The 20,000-nt window shown below is 38.1% G+C and overlaps 2 protein-coding genes across 4 annotated transcripts in view; both read right to left on the bottom strand.

The window, feature by feature from the left end:
- Positions 1-20,000, bottom strand: part of LOC136837385 (rho GTPase-activating protein conundrum-like) — a 336,616-nt gene that overhangs the window by 132,512 nt on the left and 184,104 nt on the right. The gene's annotated exons all lie outside the window — the stretch shown is intronic.
- LOC136837677 (uncharacterized) lies at positions 4,212-5,019 on the bottom strand. Its single transcript, XM_067102551.1, has 2 exons — positions 4,876-5,019; positions 4,212-4,493 (listed from the first exon to the last, which is right to left on the bottom strand). The coding sequence occupies exons 1-2, from the start codon at positions 5,017-5,019 to the stop codon at positions 4,212-4,214; spliced, it is 426 nt and encodes a 141-aa protein (XP_066958652.1).

Genomic DNA, 20,000 nt, shown 5'->3' with positions numbered 1-20,000 from the left:
GTAGTACATAGTGTCAAAAAGACCACGATACCTACTGTCTAACAGCCCTCGAGAAGAATGCGCAAGTAGTACATAGTGTCAAAAAGACCACGATATCTACAGTCTAACAGCCCTTGAGAAGGATGCACAGTTAGAACATAGTGTCAAAAAAGCCACGATGCCTACAGTCTAACAGCCCTTGAGAAGAATGCACAGGAAGTAAATAGTGTCAAAAAGGCCACGATACCTCCAGTCAATAACAGCCCATGAGAAGAATGCACAAGACATTTAGAAAGTCTGACGTTTTGCAAGTAGAAGTCATCTATCCCCTAAGCTTCGTTCCAATTGTCTAAGCAATGACGGTTGGGATACGACGATAAAGTGCTTGGCATTCACCGATGGTTAGTCGTTTCTTTAATAATCAGGGCCAAGGTGAATCAAGTCACCTACTGAATGAATTGCGGAACTTTATTTTATTTGCCAAAAATGGAGACTGAGATACCTCGACCTGAGAGAGGACAGAAAGCTGCACCTTCCCAGATATGCGAACAGCATTCACTCTAAAAAATCTTTTTGCAACGGAATATATTGTTCATTATTCAATCATACTTTCATCTTCTCTTAACTTTGTTTTTGCATATGGTTTTACAGCAAGCAAAGCGACGACACAAACAACAAACTTAATAATAATAACATAAAAATATTATCTATCATGTAATTCTACAGAGTTCTGAGTTAAACTTAGCTAGGCATATAATGACGGTATGGTTTCAGGAGACCCACAATTTTAGCAGACGTCTAAAACTGATCTAAATATAATAAAGCATATTAACATTATCACAAGAAAAGTTTATTCACTCTATATATATATATATATATATATATATATATATATATATATATATATATATATATATATATATATATATATATATATATAGAGAGAGAGAGAGAGAGAGAGAGAGAGAGAGAGAGAGAGAGAGAGAGAGAGAGAGAGAGAGAGAGAGAGAACGCACGAGCCCTCAGTCACAATTTAGTCACAGAAAATGTGTTTATGGTAAGAAAATGATGCCACAGAAAATGTGTTTATGGCTTCCTCTGATATTGATGCCGATATAGGGCGGTATAGGTATAATATACGATATATATATATATATATATATATATATATATATATATATATATATATATATATATATATATATATATATATAAAACACCTGCAATGTGAGGACGCACTAATTCAATACCATCTTCAGAAAACTGCCCATCAAAATACTTCTTCACTTCATACCTTTTTTGAGTTCGTCCTCCGATCTCAAGAAGTTTATCCGTTAATGAATTTTTCTTCGCTTCTTCATATGACAAAGAACTCTTTCTGAAAATAGCCTTTCCGGAGTTACCGATCGACAGAAGGATTTAAAAAAAAAAAACAACCTCATCCGAGGTCTTTTTATACAGCCTGAGTAAATTTAAATCTGCGTCCCCACACTCGGGGCCTTCGACACCTACGGAAGCGTCCCATCAAATCAAGGGGAAGGGAAACCCTTAAGATATAAATCCCGGATGTGGCCGGGGATGTTCCCAGCACATCCTCACGTCTTTCCATCCTTCCCCTAAGTGCCTCGCTGCATTAGACGCCACAAAAGATGTCGTCTAAGTTGGTTTAAAATGATTTAAAATGTCTCGTTGCGAGAGAGCATAAGAGAGAGAAAGCGCTCATTACAACAGCCCTCCTACAACTGACTATATATGTATATATATATATATATATATATATATATATATATATATATATATATATATATATATATATATATATATATACATATATATAATATATATATATACATACGGTATATAATATATATATATATATATATATATATATATATATATATAATGTGTACCTGTGTGCGCGCACACATGCGTTTGTATGTACGTATGTATGTACTGTATGTATATGAGCCAAATAGATTGAGGAACACGCCTAAGCGTTTGCTTCCTCGTCTGGGGATAGTACCTGGAGCCCTTTGCCTGCGAGATAACCACGTCATTAAGCCAAGACAACTTAGAGAGAGAGAGAGAGAGAGAGAGAGAGAGGTTACATAACATGACAGTAAAATAAACACATTTCATAACAAACAAATCAAATCCTCGGTTAAAGCCAGAAATCTTCCTACCATCCTTAAAACAGCGCGAGAGTATATTTCAATTCGCCTTTCAGTACGATGTCCGCAAGAGATCCAATACACGAATAAAAGTATGATTCCGTCAGCAACTACTATAATGGATCATGTACCATAACTTTCTTCCTTACCTAGTAAATTCTACACGTCTGTTATAGGTGGCTTAAAATCGTGTGGCTTCCCAAATGTGCAAACCTATCCATCCAAGTCTTACATTAGTGTCTCGTTTCACCGATACGGAAACCATAGGAAGTACAGGCGGCTTTTATGCAATCCATTTGTTTGTAGTGTTTCTCTCGCTCGCTCGCTCGCTCTCTCTCTCTCTCTCTCTCTCTCTCTCTCTCTCTCTCTCTCTCTCTCTCTCTCTCTCTCGTGTAAGATATTTCATCATACAAGTCTGCAACTTATTACAATATCTCTCTTTCTCGAGTAAGAGTTTCATAATCCATGCTTGTGATTTCTTTCAAGTATAACCTCAACGTCTATTTCTCTCCCTTATTCATTTACATAAAATACTCCATGCAAGCTCATAACTCACTCTCTCTCTCTCTCTCTCTCATCGTCATGAGCAGAGCTTCGGGTCACTTAAAAATCTTGTAAGTGAAGTGGATAGGCAATTTTTCTCTCGATGCCGACCAGGATCTTGTTAAGGGTGATGGCGAGATGAGAGGATAAGATCTCAACCAAACTTCGTTGTTCTTGTTACGAAAAGTTCCGTCCGAAATAAATGTCCAGAAGGTCAAAGACAGACAGAAAAGAACACAACGTAAACATATAATCGCAAAGCAAAAGACTATAACGCATTTAGTAGCAGTAGTAATAGTTTTGGCACCAATACTTGGGGAGGATTCATCATGCCAGTATTTGTGCCGTTACACAAGTCTGGTGGGTCAACTAGAGTGCGCTTTTGACCACTTTACCAATCTTCTTAAACCGAAGGGTATGTCAGAGTCATTGTACCCCTTGAGTTGTTGGGTTCCCAAGACAAGAGCTGACCCCGGAAAGAGCGTTTTCTCATTATCAATCACCTATTTACCACTTGTACTTGTAACGTTAATATCCTCTTTTTTCCTTTTTTTTATGAGGGGTTCAATTCTGCGAAAGTTTGTCAGTCACGCAGACTGAAGACTGTTCCTTAAGAGCAGGTTCAAATTATAATTAAACATACAGCAAAAATCCTTCATAACGTGAATATTCAATGGAGAAATAAAAATTTTCAAACGCTTACTTGCAGCAAACCACGACAGTTAGAATAAATACTGTACAAAATCCATTTTCAATCAACTGTATAATTCATATATGAGGAAAAAGAACGAAAGAATGACAGCTGATTGTAACAATCATCAAACAAATATCAATGCGTATAGCTAATAACAAGTAACAGTTAACAATGATGTATCAATCATTAACTAACGATAAAGATTATAATAAATAAAACAAATATTTAAGAAAATATCTATAACATTTCAAAAAGAAAACAAAAGCGTAAACACACACACACACACACACACACACACACACACACATATATATATATATATATATATATATATATATATATATATATATATATATATATATATATATATATATACATATATATAAATGCATGTCTTTTTCTGTAATCCAACAGTAAACTATGAACATACAAAGGCCCATAAAAACTCTGTTTACACGTTGCAACCATATATTTCGGACAGAGAAGAAATGTCCGAAATATATAGTTGCAACGTGTAAACAGAGTTTTTATGGGCCTTTTTATCTTCATATATATATACAAATGTGTGTGTATATATATATATATATATATATATATATATATATATATATATATATATATATATATATGTATATGTGTGTATATGTGTGTGTGTGTGTGTGTATGAATGTGTGTGCGCGCGTGTATGTGCACGCGCAGGCGCGTTGTGTTTGTTGACTTCTTAACCTTCATCTGTGCGAGTACTAGTTCCCATAATTTCTTTTCCACGCTTAAGTTTTTGCTCTTATTGCCATCTTAATTTTCATCAACTCACAACTTTTCTCTCACACTTTCGCCTCGATTTCCTTATTCATCCTCCAGTGTACTTTTGGATGATTCTCTTTTACATCTGGATCCTTTGGGTGATTCTCTCTTACATCAGGATCCTTTGGATGATTCTCTCTTACATCAGAATCCTTTGGATGATTCTCTCTTCCATCAGGATCCTTTGGATGATTCTCTCTTACATCAGGACCCTTTGGATGATTCTCTCTTACATCAGGACCCTTTGGATGATTTTCTCTTACATCAGGACCCTTTGGATGATTCTCTCTTACATCAGGACCCTTTGGATGATTCTCTCTTACATCAGGGATCCTTTGGATGATTCTCTCTTACATTAGGATCCTTTGGTTGATTCTCTCTTACATCAGGATCCTTTGGATGATTCTCTCTTACATCAGGGATCCTTTGGATGATTCTCTTACATTAGGATCCTTTGGTTGATTCTCTCTTACATCAGGATCCTTTGGGTGATTCTCTCTTACATCAGGATCCTTTGGATGATTCTCTCTTACATCAGGACCCTTTGGATGATTCTCTCTTACATCAGGACCCTTTGGATGATTCTCTCTTACATCAGGACCCTTTGGATGATTCTCTCTTGCATCAGGACTCTTTGGATGATTCTCTCTTACATCAGGGATCCTTTGGATGATTCTCTCTTACATTAGGATCCTTTGGTTGATTCTCTCTTTCATCAGGACCCTTTGGTTGATTCTCTCTTATATCAGGATCCTTTGGACGATTCTCTCTTACATCAGGATCCTTTGGTTGATTCTCTCTTCCATCAGGATCCTGCACTTCAAACATAGTCTCCTTTTTCCTGGATAATAAACATCTTTTTTCTATGGCAACAAGCATTCATTTCTATGTCCTTTCCTTATACAGCCGCCTCCCTCCTGCCCATTTCACGCCATCCTCATGACACTGCTTACTCCTCATTTCCTTTAGCTCTAGCCATCTCATCCGTCTTCCCCCTTTCATCCTAAATTACCCACTCTCTAAATTCTTTTGCCGTAAGTTTTTTTTTTTTTTTTCATGGTTTCATTCTGAAGTCTTCCTCTTCAAAAAGACTTTCCTTCTGTATTTCACTTTCGTTTCCATCAGATAAAACCCCAGCGATTTCTCTCCTATCCACTGCTTGCCTCTGCTTAACTCTTCCAATAAATTCTCCTCCCTTCATATTCTGTTTCATCGTTGGCTTTACTAAACAAAAAACAAAACAAAACTGGATAGATATTCAAGAAACCAAAATGCAGGACCGTGTAAACGGTGTGAAGATATCTAAAATTGCCCAAGAGTTGATGAACGTAGATGGTAAGTTAAGTGTACCTTAGTTTTACCAGACCACTGAGCTGATTAACAGCTCTCTCCTAGAAGATATCTAAAATTGAACCAAAAGTTGATGAATGTCAGATGGGAAAAGACTCTCCCAACGAAGAGAAGAGAGAGCAAGGGAGAGAGAGAGAGAGAGAGAGAGAGAGAGAGAGAGAGAGAGAGAGAAAGGTCTGGATGCTGAGCGAGTGGAAGGGCCTAAAGTAAATTTGGGAATGTTTGTGAAAATTATTGCTGTGGATATGACGAGCCAATTAAAAAGTGAAAGACTGGGAAGTCAGATGATGTGGTTTGGTGGTGATGGTGTAATTTTGAGGCTTATTACGATGTGTGTTTGCAAGAGGGAAAAGGTTCCCAAGGAACGGGTGAATAATAATTGCTACCTTCTATAAAGGAAAAGGCGATAGAAGTGAGTGTAAAGAATTACTGGAGCGCAACATCTCTTCGTATACCTGGGTAAATACAACAGAGGGATTGACAGGGGAAGAACAGCTTGGGTTTGCCACAAGAAGAGGGACTGTACATCAAGTACTTGTTACGAAACTGGCAGGTGGCAGGTTTGACAGTGAGGAGGAAACACTGCATGCAACGGTCGTGTACCCAGAGAAAGCTTATAAGAGTGATAAAGACGCAATGTAGAGGGATGCGCGGATGTATGGTGTGGAGGTTGTCTCAGCGATTAAGTGTTTTTGTGACCAGAGCAATGCATTAAATTAAGGTCGCCTTTACGAGACGCAGTAAATGCTGCAGTAGTAATACCAACGACAACAAAAACGAAAATAACAATAACAATCAAAAAGAGCCTAATTGCAACAAGCAACCTTCCAATTTACCAACCGGAAGGTAGTTAATAATATAATGGTTTCGGAAGAGGTCAGACCTTCGTTTTCTTTTGGCATGTCAGTGAGAGAGAGAGAGAGAGAGAGAGAGAGAGAGAGAGAGAGAGAGAGAGAGAGAGAGAGAGAAACAAACGTTCAAAGAAACAATCACACTCGGCAGTAGAAGTTTCCTTTGAGGAAGCTTCTAAAACACGTAATTGCCATACAACTTTCACCTGATTATTTGCTGTCGTTTTTATTCGTCATTCAGAGATAACCCTCTTTATTTGTATTTAAGAATAAAAATCCATAATTATATCTTTCTTACACTACGTTACTTATTGTTCGACCATTTCGGGATTAAGTGACTGCTGCTATCAAATTTCCACTTATCATTTACATGATTTTTTTTTATCATATTCTCAATTTTCGTCACCAACGTTTTCTGGCTAAATATGTCAGTCTTGTTTTGAAAACTTTATACAAACAATTGTTTCTAAATCCTTTTTGGCTCTGCTTTAAGAAAACAATCGCAGATTACCACTGCTTTTTTTTTTTATGTTTAAACTCTGATTCAGAACTGCATTATTCTTATTCTACAAATTCTAGGGTTTCACCAGCATTGCTATTCTCGATGATCTACGGATGCATCATCATCTAATGTGTTTTATGTTCTAAAATTGCAACGGCTTCGTCATCGTTTTTTTCGCCAATAACTCCACCGATCTCATCACTTCGACTGTTTACACTTCACATTTACCTATATCATCAACCAGAGCTCGTCTCGCACACCACCCACACAATCATCAATAACTACATCACAGATTCCGACACGATCATCACGGATAACTTGTATCCTACATCGACTCCGTCCGTTCTCATCATTCTCTTCCTCTTCCTTCTTTGGTCGCCGTGAATGAGATCCTCCGCCGATGATGGGTAAACAAAGCTACAAGGGGATGATGGGACGAGGTCGTGGCACAGAGGAGAGGCTCCTTCAGAGAGAATGACAACCAGTTTAACAGGACGAGGCGGGGTGGCTTATAACTGCCAATCCCATCGGTTATACGTGTAATGAACGTTATCATCCAAATGAAGCACCTCGTACTAAGTGTCTCACAATTACTGTGTGTTATCGAGTCGTACGTTCTCATCACGTACGAGGTAACTTTATTCTTTTTTTCTCTCTCTCTTTGCGTCTTTACAATTTTTTTTCCTACAGTTGAACTATAAGTCATTTTCAGAAGTAACGAAAAATATAGAAAACAAATAAACCGATGCTTTTTGTTGATTAATTGGATGACACAAAGTTCCTATATAACGTAGGAAATCAAACATATATGGGTCGATTTTCAGACGAGCAAAGCACTAAAACAAATCCGTTTTAGTTGCATATTATTTAATTTTATCTAGATTTTTTTTGTAAATTACAAAAGAAAAATGCACAAGAACGGAAATGACTTTCTTCACAGTTCCACATTAGAGTAATCTGTGTATTAACAAAGGGCAACGTCAGCAAACAAAAGGAATATATACAAAAAGCACCTACAAAACCTGGTTGCAAAGACAAAGAACAAAGCATTAAAACTCGTACACGAAGACAATATAATTAATTAGGACCTCCTTACGTACATTATGCACGCGAAATCCGTGTCGGTATGTTCCTTGTTAAACATACGCAAAAAAAAAAAGCTTGCAATTAGTAGCAAGAACAATCTCCTACACGCAACAAGAACATGACAAGAACGCCATCACGGAAGAGCCAAGTCCAAAAAATCGATTTAAGAATAATGAACACAATTCGTTTTTCCTGATAAAAAAAAAAATGAAATAATAATTATATACAATAACATAATATGTTAAACGGAATAAAATCATCCGTCGAATCACCTACGCTTTATTATCAGAAGCAGCCAATGAAAATGGAAAAAAATCTTACTACGATATAAAAAAAAATTAAGCAAAAACCTTGAAACTCGTACTGATAAAGTTCAAGTGTTACGGAAAGTAAATGAAAACAGCAACACAATGCCAATTTAAGCAGTTAAACATAGCTCGGCATGCGTCAATCTAAGCCCGTGTTTTTACCATTAGAAAAGAAATTATCTTTTGCTTACCTGAATGGTCCCGCCATCATGCCATTATCAAACCTGTAATCAGTCCAATTTCTCAGTTATTAAAGAAATCTCTCCTCCGCCATCTTTTTCGTCCCTGTATTCACGCACTGATAAACCAACGAATGTTGACGTTTCAGAGGAAATAGAACAACCCGTTATTACATCAAAAAACCCATTCGAGAGTGAAACTCGCCACTGATGAGAGGGATTCCGGTGGAACGGATGGCTTCTGGCGCAGCATCAATAGATCGTTGCAGCGGGGAAATTTACAGACAATAGGCGAAGGGGAAAATCACAGACTTCCAAAAAGTCTTCAGGCACTGGATGTCTATTATTTCATCATATGGGCAAAGCGGAAAGTTCCTCCCTACAAATTGCTATTTGTTGCAATACATATCAGACGCAGACGTAAAGAAAAAGCTCTTTCCCCTTCCACCTTCCGCCCCCTCGAATGCGCTCTGTTTCGTTTTAATCTCTCTCTCTCTCTCTCTCTCTCTCTCTCTCTCTCTCTCTCTCTTTATCGTTTCTCTCTCTCTCTCTCTCTCTCTCTGTGGTCAGTGTACCTTTATCGTTTTCTCTCTCTCTCTCATTCTGTGCTCTCCGCAGTGAACCTCTTTCGTTCTCTCTCTCTCTCTCTCGTCTATGTACCTTTCTCTCTCTCTCTCTCTCTCTCTCTCTCTCTCTCTCTCTCTCTCTCTCTCTCTCTCTCTCTCTCTCTCTCGTCTGCGTAACTTTTTCGTTCTCTCTGTCTCTTTCTCTCTCTCCTCTCTGTACCTTTTTTCGTTTTTTTCTCTCTCTCTCTCGTCTGCGTAACTTTTTCGTTTCTCTCTATCCTTTTCTCTCTCTCCTCTCTGTACCTTTTTTTCGTTTTCTCTCTCTCTATACTCTCCTCAGTGAACCTTTTTCTTTCGTTCTCTCTCTCTCCCCCTCTCTTCAGTGTGCATTTTTAATTTTTTTTTATCTCTCTCTCTCTTGCTCTCTTCAGTGAACCGTTTTCTCTCTCTCTCTCTCTCTCTCTCTCTCTCTCTCTCTCTCTCTCTCTCTCTCTCTCTGAGCTCTGTTTTGTCCAAGCTTCCAAGGACGAAGTACCGATAACTATCACATTCACTTTCACTTTCAAGACATCTAAATCTAGGGATAACTTAATTGTAGTCGTCGAAAGGCTTTCATTACTAACAGGAAAACAAGTGGTTAGTGTAAACCATTTGACACATCACCTCATTCAGCAAACCAAACAATATTTACCATCATCCCCATACCATCCCTCTCATTATTATAATTATTATTATTATTATTATTATTATTATTATTATTATTATTATTATTATTATTACGGCTTCCTTTCTTCATTTGTTGGTAGACAGTGATTCACAAAACGTCAAATGATGAGAATATCCTTATCCAAACAATAAAAGCGTATCTTCCACCTCCTGAACGTGAATTGCTCTCTTCCTTCAATCGTGAGTCAGTTGCATAAAACGTTTCTCTAAACACCACGATCCTATCTCATATACCCTATGACCTTGATCTGAGGTCAAAGTCGACTAGGGTAAGACAAGGACGCGTGAAAGGCGACTTCTCAGACGAGACTGTTTTTTAAATAGCAATATCATTCGCTGATATTTACTCTTGTGCCAGTGCCGTTTGCACCAAAATGTTAACGTTTGTTGCAAGTTTTATTCCCGCCCAACGTCCAGCCTTCCCACTCTATGGGGGCTTGGGGCTTGCATGAAGTCGATGAAATAAAAATTATATTTAATGAATGTTAAGTTAATGGCACTCATGAGGTGAAAGAATAGCTTAAGAATAAAGGTCCTTCTAACCTATCTAACAGCATAACACAAAACTCTAACAAATAATACTAACAAAAATCAGCAAGAAAAATGTAAAAGAGAGAGACCGTTTAAGAAAAATAAATAGCTGAGGCAGCATTAAGTAAACCTGAAAATTAATATAACCGAGTTTCGGTGTTTTTTGCTTTTTGATTTTACTTCATCCTGTCATTTTTTTGCTTATGAAAGATCGCTGGATTCTCATCATCCTTGAGAACTTTTCAGTAAATGCTTCAGACAATTCCTTTTCATTCCCTGTTTCCGGGAAACCACATAAAAAAAGTAAAAAAGACAAGATGGCGAGTCTTGAAAGGAAGGAGGTCTGTCTGTTCGGCACTTGAGAGACTTACTTTACAACCAGTGTGAAACGGATATAGACCATAACGTCACGAAGCGAAGGTCGATTATTGCTATTTCTTGGACAGGTAATGAATGTATTTGTCAATGAATGGAATCGCGCTAACAACAATAATTCACTCCTAGCGTGTAGTCAAAATTACATGTGATAATTCTCTCTCTCTCTCTCTCTCTCTCTCTCTCTCTCTCTCTCTCTCTCTCTCTCTCTCTCTCTCTCTCTCTCTCTCTCTCAGCAACGTGACTCTTCCTTCTGCTCCTTCCTTTCTTCTCTCCTAAACAGACACCTTCCTCCCTCCTAAACAAATCCTTGTCGTCGTTGACCGTGACCCCAGGGTAGCGGTGACCCTTTATTACCCCTGTGATTGCAGAAGAAGATACGCACTTGTCATGACATCATCCACAAGAATCGGACGGATGCGGAACTATCAAGTAAATTTTCTTCCATGCACGCACGCGCGCGTACAAGACAGACGTATGCATACATACATACATATATACACACACATACAGTATATATACATACATATATATATTTATATATATATACAAATATATATATACATATATATACAATATATATATATATATATATATATATATATATGTGTGTGTGTGTGTATGTATGTATGTATCTGCTTCCATGAATAACAACAGTTCAAAGATTTAATGAATGTTACTTATAGGTGTTTCTCACCTTACTGTAATCTCAACTTACAGGAGATATATTGGTTTATACTTACGGCACATACATGCGTATTAATCGTACATATATCTATCTATTCATAAAGCATCACAGTAACTGAATCAGGTTTTACACGGTTCATTTGCCCTCTAAAAGAGAGAGAGAGAGAGAGAGAGAGAGAGAGAGAGAGAGAGAGAGAGAGAGGAGACCGATATCCAAAACGCGGAAGGGGACTTCCCTCAAACAAAACGAGGGGAGGCGGGGTGGGGAAGGAGGAGGAAGAGGAATAGAAGGAATGAGACAGCAAACCGGATGCTGCAGCAGCCATCTCGCTTCTCAAATCATAAACCTGAACTTCCATTAGCTACCATAATCAGCCGCTTTTCATATGCCCGTACCCCACGTCCCCAACGGAGCGACCTCACGCTGTCCAACAGCCTATACCCCTGCCCTATAACCGGGAGCAACCAAGCCCCTGTCCCAGCCCGTGACCCATGACCATCCCAGACATGGCTGGCTCCTCGCCGTTCCACCCAGAGAAGCCCTGGCCCTTCCTCTCTCGCGAAGACTGGAGGAAGACGTGCGCTGGGAGCCCCAGCTTGTGTGGTGGTCTTCAAGGACAACAAAACCTGGTCCGGTGTAGAGGGGCGTACGTGGGGGGCGGGGGGGGGGGAAGTGGTATGGGAATGCTGACGATAGTCATGATGCTGCTACGTCACTCCTGCGTTGCTGCTTCTCTTCGCTTCCAAAACTAATGAAATGTGAAACTGGGACTTTACAACTTTACACAAACATACACACATACATAGGTAAATGCGCACACAAATATTTATACATACATGTATACAAATACACGCACACACGTATTACATATACATATGTATATATAATAAACATACATACATACAAATATATATATATTATACATAAACTAGTTATCTTATTTTTTTTCGAAAAACGTGATCATGTGCACATGTAGAGACGTCAACGCTCGAAATTAACTGTTATAATGATTTCTCGAGCAATGTATCCCGCCAAAGCAGCTGCCACATGCGACCAAGACTTGCATTTCCAGGCGTTATTAAGTCAAATTGCTTCCTCGTGTGCATTGCAAAAGGTTAAGCAGTCTCTCTCTCTCTCTCTCTCTCTCTCTCTCTCTCTCTCTCTCTCTCTCTCTCTCTCTCTCTCTCTCTCAGGAATCTATTGTCGTCAGTCCCAAACACTTACTCTAAATCATAAATGTGTTTAATCATCTATTATATTCACCGACTTATTAACTTGCTAAAGTTCTGGGAATGACGAAAATAAATGAATGTTTAGAAACCAGCTTCACATCAACACGAATTACTGTAGATAAATATTTTTTACAAGTACATGATTCATTTACTAACAAAATTCGTAGTAAATGAAAGACAAAACTTTCACGTACTTAACAAGTACACAATTAGAAATTCTACATTAAATCCATTAACTTTTTAATTATTCAATCCTTTTGTCACCCGTTCCTTCGTTTACGTTAACTGTTCGCACCAAAAGAATAAAAAAAAACTCCAAACGTAAAACTGAGAATCAATATGAAGCACTGATACCTTTCAAGAAGAAAGAAAAATGTACCTGTAACTTACTCCTATACTCCAGCTAAAAAGGTTAATTTTACTGCCGATGGACATACATACACCTGTCTGAAGACACACAAAATCGCACTAACGACAAACACTTCAGAAAAGTATTATTGCTGTTGTACACAGTATCTGCCTGGAAATCGGCGAGAAATTCCCACTTGAACACAGGGTACCGCAGCAGTCCAGCGTAAGCCTCTGAAATTTGCGGACGGTCTTGGTTCAATCAAGTTACCGCAGACGTCGATCAAGAGGCGAGGCCTGCAGACCGCAAACACCGCCATAACATGGCAACGCTCGTTTTTGCAACACATCTCCCTCCGAGGAGGAGGAGGATGCAAGAAGAGGTAATCGTGGCCATAATGCAAGCATTACTTTTCATTGCAAGATTAAGAAAATTAACTTTGCCATGGAGAGTAACGTTGGGTTTCGTCATTCGGCTTATGGTTGCTGAGGCAATGTTCGGCTGAAAATCTCAGGAAATATTTTTTCTTTGTCGAATAATGTGAAAGACATAGTGGATACAGAATCATAAAAACAAATGAATACACAAATTATCACAAAAACACTAACATCGTGGATAGTGACCTCTGTCGAAAAGGTCTGGAATTTGCTGAGTTCGCTACTTTTGAATTGGTTACAACTAAAATTTGGAATAGTTTGTCTTGTGCAGTCGTGGAATCTTCTGGTCTCCACAATTTTAAGCGAGGAGCGAATTCATTCCTTCTTTCTGCTGACTTCTGAATTCAGGTGTATCGGTTTTATATTTTATTCCCTCATATTTATTTATTTATCAGCTTTCCCTATACTCTCTCTCTCTCTCTCTCTCTCTCTCTCTCTCTCTCTCTCTCTGCAGACTGATTTCCCTTTGCAGCCCTCTTGGACTCATAGTCCATTGATTCTGCCCATAAGGGTTTCCAGCTAAAGATTTAAAGATAGCAAAATATGAAGATTAACATTCACTTACGCGAAGGAAAAATTCTGGTATTCCCGTGTAAATTGAGTTACTCAATGGTTCCTCGTTGGGTGAGTCGGTAGAGTTGTGGGCTAGCACTCGCTAGGCCCGAGTTCGAGTCTCCGGACGGCTAATGAAGAATTAGAGGAATTTATTTCTGGTGATAGAAATTCATTTCTCGCTATAATGTGGTTCGGATTCCACAATAAGCTGTAGGTCCCGTTGCTAAGTAACCAATTGGTTCTTAGCCACGTAAAATAAGTCTAACCCTTCGGGCCAGCCCTAGGAGAGCTGTTAATCAGCTCAGTGGTCTGGTAAAACTAAAGTATACTTAACTTTTTTACTCCATGGTAAAAGGCATAAAAATAATTTAAAAAAAAATGTGAATCTCTTTCGTCATATCCCAGTACAAGAGCATACCTACCATTAACTTCTACATTCCTTAAAAAAATTCCTTTTCAATATTTTTCTGTACTCACTTATTTTTTGGTATCAAGTCCACATTCTTCATCCACCAATCACTCTAAACAACGTAATGCCTACAATAAATGACAACAATAAAACTTTAATGTAGTTACAGGAGCGTCCTTGATGGCGTAATGGTTTTCGATCGCGTTGCAATCACCAGGAAATGGTCTCTGTGATGGAGCTATTTCCACTCATAAGGAACTTGATCTGCGCTTGCGCAAAGGTTTGTTTATTGCACCCGTTTTCAACGGAAAATATTCGGAGATCTGTTCCTGGCAGATTATAGTGTTGCCTTGTTATTACTATAGCTACTTTTCACTGTTTTCCATGAATACAAATAAAACGACTTAACATCCAGTGCCGATGTGCAATGTAAAGTCTTTGCCTTCAATGACATCAAAATGCTGATTAACCGCCTTCTAATTATTACGAAATTTAGACTTTTTAAAAGCCTTGAAATTTTCTCCGCTAAGAGGAATGTGGTAACCTTTAATTAATAACACCATTGTAATGGAAACGAGAACATGTTAAAAGTGGTTACGATAAGAAATAATGAAGTAGTAATTGCAGAGCACATCAACTTGTGATTCCGAAGTTTAGCATTCAAATAAGTTGATAACAAGTCTTGAACAAAGACGAGATCTGCACACACTTCAATGAGCCAGTTCGCACTTGGCAGCTCTAGCAATTTAAATAACATTCTCTCTCTCTCTCTCTCTCTCTCTCTCTCTCTCTCTCTCTCTCTCTCTCTCTCTCTCTCTCTCCTCGCATATACATACGCCTCCAGTTATTGGCCACTGAGCTACGATTTTTCCAAAATAAAACGCTACTAAAAAAAGCAAGACAAGACAGTCACTAACACACTGAGTCATTAACCGATGAATCGAGGATAAACTTTATATTCATATGCCTTTCACAGCTTTTGTCACTTATTACCCAAGCAAGAAGGCTCAAAAAAGAATTTTGGGAGATATGCAAAGCCCTTTTATACCCATCACCTCTGCCTGACCCAAGGAAAAAAAAAAAGTTTTCAAATCTGTCCCTCATTTTTCAAAACTGTGGATCTGCGCACCCTTTCACCAACCTGTCATCTTCTGTCGCTTCCACGTGACCAGACCAGCTGAAGGACTTACCAATCTTTTCATTTACCCTAACAATGTCATCACTTTCAAATCTCTCATTTTATGAATTAAAGTTTTTAAACAGGTAATACTTCCCAACAACTTATTTTTTCCTTAATTTGACTATCTATCTACCTATCTATTTATCTCAAAACACACACGCACACACACACACATATATATATCATATACATACATATATATATATATATATATATATATATATATATATATATATATATATATATATATATAATATATAATATATAATATATAATATATAATATATAATATATATATAATATATCTATATATACACAAATATATAGATATATATATACTATGGATATGTATATAATATAAATACATATATATACATTTATATATATAGATATAGATATAGATATAGATATGATATAAAATGTATATATATATATATATATATATATATATATATATATATATGTGTGTGTGTGTGTATATATACATATACGAATTTTTGTCAAATACACCGTGGCATTTTTTTATACAAACCTTAATCTACAAATGTCGTTTAATATCAAATCCACTCAACCTCGGAATAAACACCAAAGGGGAATGCTGGCGTCGCTGAGAAGTCGTCATCCCCAACCACTCGGTGGTTCGAGTCCTCCTAGGGACGGATCGTTTATCGCTTATGAATTCCTCGTCGGTGTCTATTCCGAGGCTGAGCGAAACTGATATTAAACGACTTGTAACTTAAGGTTTCTGAATACATATATATAAATATATATATATATATATATATATATATATATATATATATATATATATATATATATATACATACATAAAAATAAATGTATATGTGTGTGTGTTTTGTGCTATGAAGGAAGAAAGAATGATTAATTTGGATGTAAAATAAGCTTTCAATTATTCGCTCGGTACTAGCTACAAGACACGCAAAATAAAACCACGATACATAAAAATGGTCACATTTCATATTATACAAAGCCTCTGCCAAAACGACGATCCCCTGCAAGAAAGCCTTACAAAGAAAGTTCCTTTCATCTCATAATTTTCTTTAACCCAAACAGGAGGCAGTTCAGCAGCTGAAGAGAGTTTAGTCATCCACACCAAAAGAGTGAAGTCGCCTACATAGGAACAAAAATAACCTTGGGATGACAATCGTAAACAAGTCAATTCTGTCTCCCGGTAACCTTCAATTGACAGGCACTATTGTGTTTTTAAACAGCACTGACTTCTTAAAATATGATATCGATTATTCACGGGTCTTGTAGATCCCACCTCGGTTTCTGTCTCCGAAGGGTAGCCCCAATTTCATCTAAAACAAGGTTCCTGTGGAAATCAGAATTTTATACACAGCTGTGAATTCCACCTTTATTATAAACAGCAACATTTTGAATGATTTGGTGTAAAAAATAGTTGTCAGTCTCTGCTCTAATGGAAGTAATATTTATAACTGCTCCGTGACTGCGAAGGCCATCTTAATAATAATACGGCTGCTGCAAATGTTCATTTATTAACTTTCCGGGCTACTGGACCGGTTGTTTAAAAGTCAGCGTTTTAGAAAAGCTGACTTTTAGACTGCTTTTGGTTTCGATATATCCATGTATTAATTACGCCTGCAACAACTTAATAACTTGTAATCACCCGCTTCTAGAAATGCTATGTCGTGACTGAGACTACTATTGGGCTGCTGATGTAGTCAACTATGAAATTGGAGACTGCTTTTTTTTTTAATATTTATGTGTTCCTGTTCTAATTGCACAGACTATCGAAGCATCTACATTGTATCTCTGCTTTCTAATCTTCCTTTTCCTTGTATCCCAGCCGCAGAAATTACTGCTTTGATGATCTCAGCTGCAGGTGTGACTACCCCACTTTTCATTTGCCAGCGAACACGTACGCTCTGATGCAGTCATTTTAATTCTATCTTAAACAGGTCTCGACAAAGCAACCCACACGACGATCGTTTTCTTTTATAAATTCCCAGGAAATGGAGACGTTCCCTTGAGGCAGCAACTACTATAAAGTGATATTCCCATGTTAGACCCATTAACTCAAACAGACAGTTAATTCATAACTTATGCAACACGAAGCTTGAATAAAGCTTATAAGTCACCTTCTCACTGTCAAATTCCATGGATTCACATAATTGGTAACACTAATTTCTTAAATCGTTCAAATGATCTTATACTATTCAACACTTGCAACGCATGAGATTTAGAACCATCACAACCTTGAATGATAAAGTATGATGATAATGAAAACAATTCACTAAATCTAAGACATCAATCATCAATCTCACCCCAAGATATCCTCTCCAAACAACTTTACAATGAGGAACACAACCTGGCACCTCACGACACCATCTTAACAATTGCACTAGGTAACAATCACTAAGCGTTCGCATGATGGATGCTGCTAGCCTCCAAAGTTCTCCATCTTCCCCCCCATCCCACCTCCCCCTTAAACTCGCAGGCTCCTTCCACCCCTCCCCCTCACAAGCACTCCTTTCTTTCTCGCCTAAAAATTTCCCCCAAAAAAGACTTCGCTTCCTAAACCGAAAAAAGCAGCGAGCGTCCAAGAAGTGTGTCGAAGTCCCACGCGACTTCACCATCATCATCATCATCATCATCATCATCACCAACACCATCAACATGACAATCATCAAGAGTGGAGGAAGAACTACACACATCGATTGCTCAACTCGCTGGATGGAGTAACAGGCAGAGCGACCGACCTTAATTATCTCTTCGTCACATACTCCTCGACGCCCGGAATGAGCGTGAGTCGAAAATGAGGTAATTAAATTCAAAAATAATAATATAATTGTCAGTTTAGGAAATAATGATATAATTGGGGGGTTTCTTACCATTCGGAAAAAATAGGCAGGAGGAAAAACTTACTTTCAATGATACTCCGTGACGTCACTTCTTTTTTGCGTCCCCGTAAAAGTCTCCTCTGACATTGGAGGGAATAAGTAAACAGTCTTCACTATATTGACTCTGATGACGTCACAGACAGCGGCCACCGTCGAGTGGCCATTGAACACAGTAATGAAAACAGAAACGACATTGAGAGTCGCGCTCGTACAACTTAGAGAAGCGAACAAAGATCGCATTACCCCCGTGCGAGATCATCAACCATTAAAATTCATACTTACACTCGCAATTATGACGAAAAGCGTAACTTGTATAACGTTGTAAGACTGCTGCTGACAGCAACCATTGCAAGCTGTACGAGATGTTGTTTTGGTCCCATTCCCTTTCTATGAAGGCCAGAGTCATCTAACTACCAGGTACAAAGAGGTACAATGGGTTCTTGAAGGAGAGTGTTCACCATTCCACCTCGCCCTGGATCAATACCGATCACACCACCTGTTACACACACACACACACACACACACACACACACACACACATATATATATATATATATACATACATACATACATACATATATGTGTGTGCGTGTGTGCTTGTTTGTCTGTGTGACAGAGAATAGAATATTGCAGCACTTCCTACCCAAACTCCAATTACTTTACAAAGTACTGGACTTATTCAAGGTCGAGAGGTAACAAAGCACCATCACACTGATGACAATAAGAAAACCAAAAGACAAAATATCCCGGGAAGAAACCAAAAAAGAGCGATGATGACGCCAGCAAAATGTCATCGGATGCGTTTAATCGTGACCTTGAATGCGGTCGTGTTTGATTGTGCTGAATCCTGTTAAACAAGGCGCATGTCATTTCATTGTCTAAGGAAGGCGAATGCCTTGGTGGAACATGGCTGGTATAGTGGTTAGTGTCGTGGTTGCCACTCAGACGTTGCGGGTTCGCGTCTCCCCCAGGGCGATGAAAATTCACTGGCTCTGTATCATGATCAGTTACTGCTGCAGTGTGAGATCTGCAGTGGGAGGTTGAGACCAACATTCTTTGGAAGCTTGAATTTCAAGTCAATGGCCCCTTTGGCTTGTTCCGTGTGAATAGGTTTCATCTGCTGAAATAACAATGATAAAATAATAATATATCCAGTTATGTATGTGCATCTGGACACGTTGGTGAGAACAATTAAGGAATGCTTCCTGAAAAATCCATTGTGCAACTGTTGACTTAAGCTATGCAGTACATTCATGATAGTTAGTCAACCGTGGTGGGTTAAAAACAGCGAAAGGGCATTGAGCTCGCAACCTTATCCCAAAGGCAACCCTCTCTAAAGGAACAAGGTGTATGGGTGAGTTAAATAATAAATACTCTAAAGGAACAAGGTGTATGGTTGAGTTAAATAATAAATAAAGGCACTCGTGTCCTGTAACGTTAAAATGAAGATAATGTTGAAGAAAGTTTGCAAATGCACTGCACTTGAAATAAATCAAGAGCATTTTGTCGGCCTGTGTTTTCTTATTTAAGGTTGTGTGATTGTTAGGACGGAGTTTATTCAACGTATATCATAAATTTTTTACTTATAAAAGATAATTAC

Source organism: Macrobrachium rosenbergii, chromosome 59 (genome assembly GCF_040412425.1).
Source record: "Macrobrachium rosenbergii isolate ZJJX-2024 chromosome 59, ASM4041242v1, whole genome shotgun sequence".
NCBI lineage: Eukaryota > Metazoa > Arthropoda > Malacostraca > Decapoda > Palaemonidae > Macrobrachium > Macrobrachium rosenbergii.
This window is presented reverse-complemented; position numbering and strand designations above follow the sequence as displayed.

Excerpts from the sequence above, each read along its gene's own strand:
- LOC136837677 (XM_067102551.1), bottom strand. The coding sequence starts at position 5,019 with ATGTTTGAAGTGCAGGATCCTGATGGAAGAGAGAATCAACCAAAGGAT. Across the intron at positions 4,494-4,875 it reads ATCAACCAAAGGATCCTAAT|GGTCCTGATGTAAGAGAGAA; the intron begins GTAAGAGAGAAT and ends AATCATCCAAAG.